Source organism: Macadamia integrifolia, chromosome 14 (assembly GCF_013358625.1).
Source record: "Macadamia integrifolia cultivar HAES 741 chromosome 14, SCU_Mint_v3, whole genome shotgun sequence".
In the NCBI taxonomy this organism is placed as follows: Eukaryota; Viridiplantae; Streptophyta; class Magnoliopsida; order Proteales; family Proteaceae; genus Macadamia; species Macadamia integrifolia.
This window is the reverse complement of record NC_056570.1, coordinates 5,474,199-5,487,720: the sequence shown is the minus strand read 5'-3', so window position 1 is coordinate 5,487,720 and position 13,522 is coordinate 5,474,199. Positions and strand designations below refer to the sequence as shown.

General features: G+C 36.1%; 1 protein-coding gene across 1 annotated transcript in view; it reads left to right on the top strand.

The window, feature by feature from the left end:
* The first annotated feature begins 3,499 nt into the window (after positions 1-3,499).
* The window catches only part of LOC122061967 (uncharacterized protein At5g41620-like), a 16,695-nt gene continuing 6,672 nt past the window's right edge, over positions 3,500-13,522 (top strand). Inside the window, exons 1-2 of the mRNA XM_042625566.1 lie at positions 3,500-4,121; positions 7,959-8,084. Of these exons, the coding sequence (XP_042481500.1) occupies positions 3,783-4,121; positions 7,959-8,084 (465 nt within the window). The 5' untranslated portion in view covers positions 3,500-3,782. The remainder of the gene's footprint in view (positions 4,122-7,958; positions 8,085-13,522) is intronic.

Below are 13,522 nucleotides of genomic sequence, written 5' to 3'. Positions count from 1 at the left end.
AGGGAAGGGGAAGGGAAAGAGGGGGGGGGGAGAAAGAGAAGAGAGACATAATAGGCACTAGCTTATGGTAAACCAGCAGTTTGTCCAGTCTTTTCCCTTAAAATTATATACAAAAGGTTCACCTTGTCTTCTATTAGCTTTGATTTCCGAAGCCAGGTTACCAGTACATTACCATAAGTCCAGGCCTTTCATGGTTAAACACTCTCTGTCAACCTTAAGCGGCCTTCCACCAGGTTTGAGTTGGGATTTGTGCAGAAAGAGATAGGATTCGAAATGTATCTCCTTTGTCCTATGTATCTTTTTTTTTTTTTTTACCTTGAAGGATGGGTATCTAAGCCTTCAGCCTGACTGTTCACGATTGGTATACACATGTCATTATGCCAATGGTTATACCACCAATCCGATCAATATCAAATCAGTATTGTGGAAACTAATTCAATCTGGGCGAAGGAAAATTCAGTCCTTTAAATAATAAAGTAATAAACCATTAAAAGTAGATCTCTTGACATTTTTTTTTTTTGGTCAAAAAGACCGGGAGCAATCAAAAACAGAAGAAAGTAAGAGGCAAGGCTTGTTAATCAGCTCACTGGATATAACAAATCAAGAAGAAAGTTGCCCTTTGATTCTTCTTTCTAATAGGGGGCAAGTTGGGTCCAGCCAATCATTATTAGCATTTATGCCCTCTGAGATAAAAAAATGTCCACCTAAAAAGTCCACATTTCAAAAACCAACACTCAATAAGCGATGTTTTCAATAGATGGTAACTAACTTCTCTTTTTTTTTTCTTTTTTTTTTATCTTTCAAGAGTTTTGAACTTTAAACTTTCAACACAGCTTTGTACCATTAAGGTCAGTGAAAACCAAGGATTAAAGAATCAAAATTAGATTAGCAGATTCGGATTGAATCGGTCAAGACTGATCCAAATACCAGTTCCGAGTTTTCCATAATTGCTTAAAACTCATACTAAAGAACACATCCAATTAGAATCAGGTGGGATTGATCCAGATCATGGTTTGAGATATCAGTCTCGGATCCAGATTGTTATTGAGACCCACCGATCCGAAATCGGTGCTCAATATGGAAATGGTAGAGACAATGGGTATAGTTGTCAAAATACACCCAGAAATTGGTATCTTAGAGGGCGAAACCTCGATTCAGAAATTGATATCTCAAAGGGTGAAACCTTGATCCAAATCGAATCAGATCTGATACCGATATCTATCATGTCTGACACCTGGTACTGATCCAGTTGATATGACACTCAATACCTCAAAGGCTCAAACCACAATGGGTAAAGAGTGTATAATGGTGGCACCAAAAAAACAGAAAAGTAAGCAATTGGTAAAGACTAAAGAAAAGAATTAGATTTTTGTTTCCTTTCTTTTTTTGTTCATTTATTACTATACAATGTTAGTACTTTATAAATATCCTAATCGAAAAGTTAAGATGGTTGAAAAACCCTTCATAGGAGTTGAAGGATATGAATAAACAAGATTTATTTCCTCATGATCTAGATCCTATTTTGGGTTTTTAATCTTTGACCATTACTCATACTAAAGATCTTATAAAGCCTAAAGATGGCAGAGCTGAGGCTTGAGAATGTGACAATTTTACGAAGAATGATATAGATTTAAAAGAACTTAACCCCATAAATCAACTTACAAGGTGAAGAAACCCAAGATTATATCAATCTACATCAATTCTCTTTTAAAATTGATGTACAATTAATTCACCATCAATTCACCATATGACTGATATGGGATCATAAGAAATTGGAGAACTCATGAAGAAAAAGACGAAATATACTTTGATCAGTATCATATTTAAGATCTTATAAAGCCTAAAGAAAGCAGAGTTGAAGGCATGAGAAGGAGATCAATTTCTAAAGAATGATATGAATCTAAAAGAACTCAACCCCATAAATCAGTTTACGAGGTGAAACCTAAGACTATATCAATTTACATCAATTCTCTCTTGAAACCAATGTACAATTAATCCACCATCAATCCACCATATGATTGATATGGAGCAGTAAAAAGTTGGAGAACTAATGAAGCAAAAGCCAAGTAATATACTTATGGTCGTTTGGTGCAGTAAAAAGAGAGAGAGAGAGAGAGAGAGAGGAGAGAGAGAGAGAGAGAGAGAGAGAGAGAGAGAGAGATATCAGACCAGTCTCAAGACCAAAGAAGCTGCTGATCAAGATGGATTTAGCAATCTGACAACCCAGCTGCACCCACACTCGTGGATTGGCAGCTAAGCCATCGAGCTATATTCCTTCGTCATATCCATTACTTAGATCGACTGCATGATGACCAACCTATGACTACATCTGTAGGTTGGCCATCGAGTGACCGAAGTACTTTTGCATCTATAGGTCAACAACCAAGTGGCCAAACCACGACCGAGTGGATGAGCCACATTCGAGACACCAAGGTTAGCAACCGAGCTACAGAGCTACAACTATATTTATGGGTTGGCAAGTGTGGGACCGATTAGCCTCTGGGTTCTCAGAAGAAGTAGCTTGGCAATCGAGCAATTGAACCATCGCCGCTCGCCCGTTGTCGCTAAGTTAATCCTTGGATAGAGTAAACTCACTCCTAATCAATTATGTAACGTCCAAGGAATGAGTGGATTTATCCTAATCAAGAAAGATCACTTACAAGGATTCCTGATCTTCCCCAGAAGAAAGGAGACCTCCCTTATCACACGAGATATATAATGTTGCTATAATTGGAATATTTACTATTTACACATTCTCGAAGTATAACTCCTATTATACTCATACTCTTACTAGGATTAGGAGCTGACCTAATTGGGACTATCCATTGCCCCCTACTCTACCACTATAAATATAGTGGATAAACCCTCCTTTGCAAGGATTGAAAATTTTTCATTTTACTTGGAATCTCGATTTTCGAAGAAATATGATTTAAGTATTGAAGAGTCCTCAGCCCGAACAATCCAACACTCTCTCTTATATCTGTTATTTTATACGAATCATACGAAAGGCAGAACCATTTTTTACATGCGCGACTGTTATGAGATCGTAAGAAATTGGAGAACTCATGAAGCAAAAGACGAATAATATACTTCTGGTCGGTTTGGTGCAGTAAAACGTGAGAGCAGCCAGAGAGAGAGAGAGAGAGAGAGAGACGTCTTCGTAGAACTCGCCTTCGTACTGATCGTACACAGGAATAGAATTTACGCCATTTGTGTGCACAAGACAACGAGAGAAGAGTGATTGCAGTTGTCGTCCTTGTGGAGCCTGGGCTGGTCGGCAGCCGACAGGTGGTACTGTGACAAATCCAGTGGTACTGTGACAAATCCAGGCCCCGGAAGGTTTAATGGCTTAAAACCCTTAATATTCCTAAAGTATGGACTAATTATCAACTATAATACCAAGCTTTTTTTTTTTGTTTTTGGTAAGGGACTATAATACCAAGCTTAGATCAGAGAAAAAGAACACAAACCCATCATAATTTCATCTCACTCCAACTTTTTTTAATAATAATAATTAACAAACAGTGACAACCATGTGTGAAAGAGAGAAGAGTGTGTGAACAAAAAGAAAATAAAAGAAAATAAAAGAAAACCCTCGGTAGCAGAGAATCGAAGAACAGAAAATAATTTAGTGAGCAAGCCTTCCTTCTGGAGAGAACCCAAAAACGAAAAGGGTAGAGGAGAGAAGAAGGAAGAGAAAATGAAAATGGAAAAAGGAAAGAGGGGAAGGAGTTTGAACTTTGAGAAATTTGAAGTTTTGTAAGTTTGAACTTTGAAGAGAGATGGAAAGAGAAGAAAAAGGTGGAGATGGGGCAGCAGAAAAGCAGGAATTTCTTGGCATAAAGTTGAGACGCGGGATTTTGGTAGGGAAAAGAGGTTGTCCTTGTACTCCAGTGCCCACCTGGAAACTTGGGGGTGCGCAAGATACCACCATTAAAGACCCTCTTACTCTACCTCCTACTGTCTCTGCTAGAAAGCTCGCTGCCAACCTTTGGGAACTCCATCACTTGCCTCTTTCTGAAATGAGTAAGGGTGGTCTCAAGCTTCGCCACCACAAAAATAAGGGACTTGAGTTTCCTACCCATTTGGCTGATCCTTCTCATAGTCCTCCACCTGCCCAGGTAGATCCTTAGAGCACTTTCCCCTTCCCCTTGCTTTCATATGTGTGTCTCTTTTGAACTTCTAGGTCTTCTGTTTGATGGGTTTATCAGCTGGGCCTTGTTACCTTTCTTATTCCTTTTAGTGGAGAATTTTGTATCTTTGATTCTGTTCAGCGAGTGGATTTGGGTTCCCTGCTTTTACTATTTACTTCCTCTGATTTGTTGATGAAGTTGCAAGCCATCCATCTAATTAATTTATGGGATTTGTTTATCTAGCTGACGATTTCACTTCCTTGGTTTTCTCAATCCTTTTATTAACTTCTTTTTTATATCCTTTCAAATCTTTCATTTTTTTTTGTTGGGTTTATCTCATTTTTATGAAATATGTTAGAAGTAATTTCTTTTAGTAGTAGTTCTTTTGTTTGCTTCTTTGATTTATGGGTATATGGAATTCATGATTTCCTTTCACCTCACAGGTTTATTCAAGTTCTTATTTCATTTCATTTTTTTTTTTTTTTTTTGTTTGTTTTAGTCGATTTCAGTGGATGCTGTTCTGATATTTCTTATTTATTAATCTTTTTAATTTTTTGATCTTATTTTTCTTTTACTCTTTTAGTCATTTTGGTAGGCGGATTCCATTGAGATAGGGTTCTGGTCCTGCATTTGATCCAGTATGATGAGAAAAATGTTGAGTTTTAAATTCTACTTCCCATTAAATTTTGTCATATTTTTTTTTGTTGAAGAATGTTGGATGGGTTTGCTTCATACATGATATTTATTTTACTCAATAATTTACTTCAGTCATTATAATTGTAGTAGTTTCTCTAAGTCAGTAGCCAGGACACAAAAAATGAGAATTCATTAGCCTACTCTGATGGGGTCAACTTGATTGTTGTTGCTGATTTATGTTCTTGCTTCTAAGTAAATTGAACCTGCAAATGAAAATTTTAAAATTTACCTCAAACCCGGGGAAAGCAAATTTATTGTTTTATTTTTTTAATGCTGGTAAAATTTAGTTGCCAAACCTCTGTAATGCTTATGCTGTTAAATGCTTACAGTTTCTCATTCATCAGGGGGAAGGAAATCGATAAGAATTTCTCACACTAAATCTTGTTTTAATGGATGATAATATTTTTGGACCTGAATTCTCTCATCCACAATGAGTGATATTTAATTAAAGACATAACCACCCATTCAGTCACTAAGATAATTAACTTGGCCGGTTGCCTTCCAGGTTTTTTAATAGCCCCATTACCGGCTTTACTAGAAGGTATGACTCTTTGGGCCAAAGAAAGAGCAAGTCTTTGAGTAGTTTTGCAGCTTTGACTGACCTCAAGCTGAACCTGGGTGATTTAACCTGAAATCAAATAAGGTTATTTGGTATTTTGGGATCTTTGGTTTGGGATTGACCTGAAAAATCACATCCTTCACTGAAGCTTAGGTGTGGGTGGGTAGAAGTGATGGGTTTCTCGAAGCCTAACATTACTAGGTTCAGAAATCCAATGAAACCCGAATCGCAGTGACAGGTATTGAAACCAGAATTTCAAGGGAAATTTGATAATTAAAAATATGAACTCAGATTGAAGGGAAACCTTGGTTGAAGGTCTGATTTGAAGGGGAGAAAACTCAAAGTATGAGTTTGGTTTGATGGTCTGATCTGTAGTTATAAACATATCCTACTAAGGATAAGATTCTTTAAACCAGAATTCAGAATTGACTACTGATAGCAGAGATCTTAATGGGCTGAAAAACAGTATTCAGAGGTGCATCAAAACACCAACAATTTTTAGCAATGATCTAAGCACCAACAATTTTCAGCAATGATCTAAGGATACATATCTAAAACAGAAAATCAAATCTGATCTTTAACTAGATTAGAACTGGGAATCCAACTAGAAGTAGAACTATAGGAAAACAACACAACGATCAAATTTTGAAACTGGGGTGTGTTTGGAATGTAATCCGATTGCCAAATATGAAATCAGATTTGAAATCTCAGATATAAAATATAGAGAATTGAAATTCCAGCAAGAAGGTGTGCATAAAAGCAGAATAGAAACTTTAAAATACGAACCTGGTTTGATGGTGGATAAGATGAAGAAGACTGGAAGAAGAATCGATGGATATGAATCAAGCATCTCACCTGGACTAGACTAAAATCCACCAGCCCTACTTTAGTATCTCACCAAGTGTTGGCATTGCATCTCACAACATCATTTTGAATCTTGCAGAACATTGGAGAAAAGGCAAGCTTTATTCAATATTAAAAACCTTTTTTTTTTTTTTGGGGGGGGGGTGGTTGGTATGCTTTACATCCCTTAAATTGAAACTAAAAGTGTACTTACAATAGAAAATGAAAATGTACTTGTAACAAGATCGAAAGTAATAGGAAGCCCTATCTATCAAGATTTACGATCTCGCTCTTGCCGATCCAAAAAAGAGAGATCTGGCAAGATCATTGAGATCATGTATTTTTTCCCGGTCGACTCGGTGGCCATATGGTCTTTGTAGTCCCATGAAACTTGGTATTTACCATATTTTAGGCCTTCTAAACACAGTGGAAACATCAGTTTTTTTTTTTTTTTTTTTTTTTTTTTTTTTTTTTTAAATCAAACCTAAAATGGTACTTTGACTTCGTACCCTATGTAAGTAGTCTCCAACTCTTCGGACCGTAGGCCAGTATCCTCTATTCCACAAGCCACATTCCACAATCAACATATGACACAACATAATCATTAGAATTTAAAAGACATCATAGATAATTACTTAATTGTTTAACAATTAACATTGATGACTCATGAGTCACATTCAACTCCAAATGTGGATGAGGTGGTAATATTCTCTACTCTTTAACCTTCAATGAGTGTAGGAATGGAGATCCTCATACAAAAACACAAAAATCCTTGCTCCTTAGTGTTTTTTCTTTAAAAGAGAGAGAGAGAGAGAGAGAGAGAGAGAGAGAGAGAGAGAGATCTTGGCTGAGTTTTTTGTACAATTATAACTCCCCATACATCTCGTATTGCCTTTTTGAAAAAGAGAGTTATTATCTTAAATCATGCTATCTATAATAAGAATATATGTCCCCTAAAGAATCGCCGAGATCTTAAACCATGCTATCTATGATAAGAATATGTCCCTTAAAACTAAAATTCTATCTTAAATGGTTAGAATAAGTGTCCTTATTAATAAAACTCTATCCAATGTAGGGATATGAGTTCTATTCAATATTCATACAAAACTATACTTTATCCTTGATAATACAATCAAGCTAAACTAATATAGTAAATTACGTATTCATACCTCCTAGTCCCATAATTGTGGCCAATTAAAGTGGCCTATTATAAAGAAAACCCATGGAATAAGCCCAACACATATATAACCCGGAGGTCCAATCCAAGGCTTATTTCCCAAAAATAATAAGCCCAATTATTTGTTTTATTTGCTTTAGGAAGTCATGTACAACTAGATTTTTATAACTGTTTAATCCTTATCATGAGTGGAGAGGCATACTTTCAATTATGATCTGAGTGTTAAACTTATCCTGATTATACTCAAGTGAACATGATCCTATTCAGGTCGGGTTTAAAGTTTACCAAAACTTCGATTGAAAGGGGTTGACTTTTGAGCTGGGTTCAGTTGCGAATCGATTATTTAGTTTTTATGGTTTGATTTAAGTTATTTCCAGGCCATCTTACCTAGGTTGGAGTTGCACACCATGTAGGAAGTAACTGATGCTACGTTTTTCAAGCTACATCCATCACCGACTAGGTGTCTTTTCTATTGAACATTTTGCATGCTCGATTATTTTTTTCTTTTTTTCAACTAAAAATAATCTTTGTTTCGTTTTCCTGTAAACAGCCGGCAAGTGCTAGTAGTTTGAAGAGGCATGTTGCAGCATCTCTGTTGCAGCACCATCAGTCAATTGAAAGGAATAGCCGTGCTCTACAGCCTCTCTCTCCTGCAAGTTATGGTAGTTCATTGGAGGTAATCATCTTCCCATAAGCCCCACTCCAATTTCTCCTTTCCTTTTATTTTTTTCCCTGCCAAGAGAGCCAATAAGAAGGATACAGAAGAAATCATGGAAGACGGACATGACATTAGTAGTAATAATAGTAAATAGTAACTATTTGAAACCAATACTGCAACAAAGTCTAGTTTGGCTAGGATGAGTTCAATACACCCTTATGTAAGGAGAGACAGAGTTCATATGAGCCTGGTGAATTAGATTGATTCAACCATTGTGATCATCTTTTTAGAGTCAGTGCAGTGACATTTTAGTAGGTCAAGCTGGTTGTGAATTTGTGTAAGGTACTAACCCCTAGATCTTACTGACTTTTTATTTATTTATTTATTTTTTATCTCTCTCGTACCGCAAGTTTTATTTTTATTCCCTTTGTCATGGCCTGTTAAATTGGCTTGTATGATTTGGGAAGATGTTTTTATTGATCAGAAAGAAGAATGTATTAGGGTGATTACATATGTTTTGCCAGCTTAATAAATGGATATTTTCTTTATGGAAAAAAAAAAGATAATAGAGAGATGGTGTTGATGTGGCTTTACATTGCCACATAAGTCATAATTTAAGATATTTAATTTAAAAATTAAATAAGGTGACGTAGTTGGATATAACTACCTATTTACCGTAATGGGTGGGAATAGGGTAAGGACTCTAGTCCCTCTTTCTATTCCAATAGATTTGTCTCATCCCATTGAGAAGGCAAGACTTGAGAGAAGAAGCAGGAAAGAAATTGACTTAGAGTGAGACTACGGATTAGTGTTGGCTTTGGCTTTTATATTGTCTTTATAGTAATTAGAGACATTATTGTTCACTCCTAATTCCCAAAGAGGGTGTAAAGATTCAAGAGGATTCACACCAATATCCAGTGATGGCAGGCTACTACGGTGGTCTTATAGGAGGTAGGCCAAAATATTTAATTTTCGCATTCGGTTTGGTCATTAGATTCCTCCCACATTCTTACATTATGGTATCAGAGCAGGTTTTCCTTGCCTCTGGATTTGGATTATAATCGGCATTGGGTAATTTAAATTTAAAAAATTTCCTTTTTGGCAATTTTGGGTTTTTGGTTGGAAATTTAACCGGAATCCTGCATTGATAAAAAATCCGGTGGTTGACAGTTGTTAGGAAGCTGATGGGGTTGCCGCCCCTCTGAGCAGCAGCCATAGTAGCCTGATAGCCGGCCATGTACGTAGTTTTCCTTTACCTTTCTGTTTTGGTTTAGATTGGATAGGTTGTAGGGGAGAAGAAAATAGAATATTCCCTTGATTCTCTCCACAACCGTCTATATATAGGGTTTGAAATTTGGACAAGTTGTAAGCCATTATGACGTGATGTGATGGGAAGTTAATGTCTTTGATTTTAAAATCATGATGGAGACTTTTAAGCCCATCATGACACTTCATCAATGAAGTTGAGAATTGTATGACTTTTGAAGTTTCAAATGTGAAAAAGTGGTTACTTTATTACCTACAAGTAACATGGTTTTTAAAATCAATTTTTAGTGGTAAAGATAGTGGGTGATTATAGAGAGATTTGCATGGAATATTCTTTGGGGTTTAAGGAGAGTTTTTAGGTTGGGTTTCCCAATAACGCATATGGAGCCTAAAATAAATGACCCAAATAATGACATATGGGTGACCCATTTGAAGGCAAACCGTGGACAATTTTGCAACTTAACACGAATGGTCGTACTTGACTTGGATGGAGCGACCTGAACCAGTGGCCGCGGGTTTGTGTAACCCAGTCAAAATGGGTTAACCTGATTCGGTTGGTTGGATTGACTCGTTTTAGTTCGGTTTGGTTGGTTCGTTTGTTTTTCTTAATCAATTTGGACCCGATTTGCTTGAGTTGTCATCCAGTTTGGTCCTCTTTTATTCCGAACCCAATTTTTAATTCCCTTTTGGCCTGGTTCTTTAATGAATCATGTGGTTATGGGCTTCTCTTTTTATAGAACACGTGTTGTATATTTTATACATGGTAGTACAGATATTTTGTACTTTCAGAGGCTAGTGATTTGTCACCTTGAAGTTCTAAGGTTAGTCCTTTTGAGGGTTACACAATTTGGACCTTTTGAATCAAATTTTTTTTTTGTTTCAGAACCTAATTCCATGCCATTTAGGTAAATGACCAGATTCTTTAGGATTGTATGCTTCTGGAACCATGTTTTGGACCTCATTTTACGTTTTTAATATTATCTAGACATTGATTATGCATGTTTTTATATGCGGTTTTTGTTATAGTCTTTTTCTACATGATGTTATTTGGTAACATTACTTGAATAGCAAATGCATTAAAGTTAGTGACATTTGGACAAGGCACTATGTATTTTAATTAGTACTTGATGAACCTTGATTGAGAACATAACTAGTACAATAATAGATTCCATAAATTACTGCCACTGCTATTTTTTACTTGTGGAATGAAGAATCAAGCTTATGAAAACATATAACGAGTCATTAAGGGATTGTTACTTATGTTGCATTCCATAAAGTGATGGGCGTTCCTTAAATACATAGATTACATCATTATATTGCAACTAATGTATGTAGATGATTTTTCATCCCCAACAGGAGGAGATCGGTTTACATTCATGTATGTTGGGATAAGGTAGTTGTGACAAGGATTAGGCACTACACTCAACGGTGTAGTTTTTATTTGGTGTGATGCACATTAGTTTAACCACACAAGAATTAAACTTTTATTGTTATAGTTGCAGTCCAACGGTGAGTTGTAATGAACTTCCGTTTCATACTGAAACCATTTAAGAAATGCATAATTTAACGGTTTCAGCATAAAGCTTGACAAACTATTGCAAGTTGTAGTTGCAATCCAATGATGGGCTGTAATGAGTTTTAGTATGTTGTTGGTAATTGGCGTCGGCTGATGTCAACATAAGGTATCTAAAATTAACATGAGTTAACTTTTAGTATGATATTTCTACCGGAAAAAAAAAAAAGAAAAAAACTTTTAGTATGATGTTAGCATGCTTTGTTTATTTGTTTAATTGATTTCTTCTCTTAAGTTAATTGTAATACCCTTGGATAATGTTTATGGAGTTCCCATGCTAGCTGGGGACAATTACCAGGAATGGAGGGAAAAGGTCGAAACGACATTAATAGTTATGGACAATGACCTTGTGATCCAAGAAGAAAAACCTGCACCTCTCACGGAATTAAGTACGCAAGAAGAAAGAGATCACTCTAAAGAGTGGAAACGAGCCAATAAGGTCTGTCTTGCCATAATAAAAGTGCATAGAAGTTAAACCATCAAGAGCTCAATCCTAGATTGTGATATGGCAGTTGATTATCTGAAGATCATAGATGAGAAATTTGTCAAGTCAAATAAGTCCATAACTATGACCCTCATTGGAAAATTTAACTCCATCAGGTATGGCAAAATCAAGGGGGTGAGGGCTTATATTGGGGAAATGAGAAACATAGTGTTTTAGCTGAAGGCACTTAAAGGTGGTTATGTTATCTGGTATACCATGTTTTGAATTCTCTTCCTAAGGAGCTTATTGGCATAAAGACTTCCTATAATACACAGAAGGGTGAGTGGTCAACCAATAACTTGGCTCACATTTGTGTTAAGGAGAAAGACAGGCTGAAGAGAGATTCAAATGTAGAAAGTGCAAATCTAACAACTACTTAGTATAACGGGAAATCTAGTAAGTCCAAAGGGAAGAAAGACAAAAGGAAGTTGCCTATAAAGGTTGAAGGCATAAAGGCTTCTGCAAAGTGTTTCTTGTGTAAGAAACCATGACATCAAAAGAAGTATTGTGCCAAATACAAGCAGTGGTTAGAAAAGAAAGTTATGTTTGAAACTTGTGTATGCTATGAGTCATTATTAGTTGATTCTCATAACAATAATTGGTGGGTTGGTTCTGTTGCACAACTCATAGTGCCATTACCTTGCATGACTTTTTGGAAACAATGCTACTGACAAAAAATGAAAGATGCATCTATTCAGGTAATGGAATGCAATCTGAAGTCATAGTTGGAGGAATTTTCAGATTAGTTTTGCATTCAGGATTTGTAATAGATTTGAATAGAACATTTTACATTCCATCATTTAAGAACTTAATGTTGGTGTCACGCTTGGCACCATTAGGATTTATTTTTCATTTTGGTTTAACTTTAAAGATTTTGAAAAACAATGTGATAGTTGGTTTTGCTAATTTAATTGATGTAATGTAGACTAGGATAGGGGTCTAACCAAGTCTCAGCTTCAGGATCTTTTAGTCTAAGAACAACCACATAACCTCCACAATAATCCACAGCAGATTGCTATACCAACAAGCAAAATCAGACCACAGAATGCGGACTAGGATAGGGGTCTAATCAAGTCTCAGCTTCAGGATCTTTTAATCTAAGAACAATCACATAACCTCCACAATAATCCACAGCAGATTGCTATACCAACAAGCAAAATCAGACCACAGAATGCGGACTAGGATAGGGGTCTAATCAAGTCTCAGCTTCAGGATCTTTTAATCTAAGAACAATCACATAAAAAGGATAACAGTAGCTATCAATCACAATATTCAACACTATTTAACCCAGACATCAGTAGACCCAATAAGCTAATAACCAACAATATTAATAAGGTGCAGCAGTCCCAAAACAACAACAGAAAAATAACAGAACAGAATAAGATAGATCAGGCTATCGATTCTGGTTGTATTCTGGCAGAATCACTACAGGGCAAAATTCTGGAGATTTCGAATATGTCTATAATGGCAGCACAGAATTAGGCCTACTTTGGTTCGATTCTTAAGGGAGTACAGGGGAGTAATCGACCACAGTTTGGAAACCAATCAATGGCTGGAACTGGCTCCAGTAGAAAGAGACCAAAGGCTCTGTTTCAGAATTTTTAGGCAGAAAATTTAAAGTTATAAATAACTGATTTGTTTGGCAGCAGTAGAACCTTGATAATAAAGCTTGAAAAGAGAAGAATAAAACACTTGAAAGGAACCTCTTGGGCTTCACACCGCAAAGAGTCAATTGGATCAAACACCAATTCCTTCAGCCTTGATCAAGCACAAGACAAATCTCCATGACGAAGACAATAGCAGCAACCATTAATTTGTTTTTCAAAATCATCTAGGCTTTTAGGAGCCTCCTCTTCTTTATTTATAATGTTAATGGGGGAGGGAATTACAAAATAGAAGGTTCCTCAAAAAGGAAACCAAATATTCTCCTAATACAATAGTTACTAAAAACTGAAATTAGAAACTAACTGAAATTAGAAACTAGTTGAAAAAGGAAACTAACTACTAATGACTTGACTCAATTAATAACTTGACTCCTAAAGAAACAAATATAATTCAAATCAAGCCCAACTAAAAAGGAAACTAACTAGTAATCCCGTATTCAATCTTAGACCCCCCCTTTTAGACTCAGAA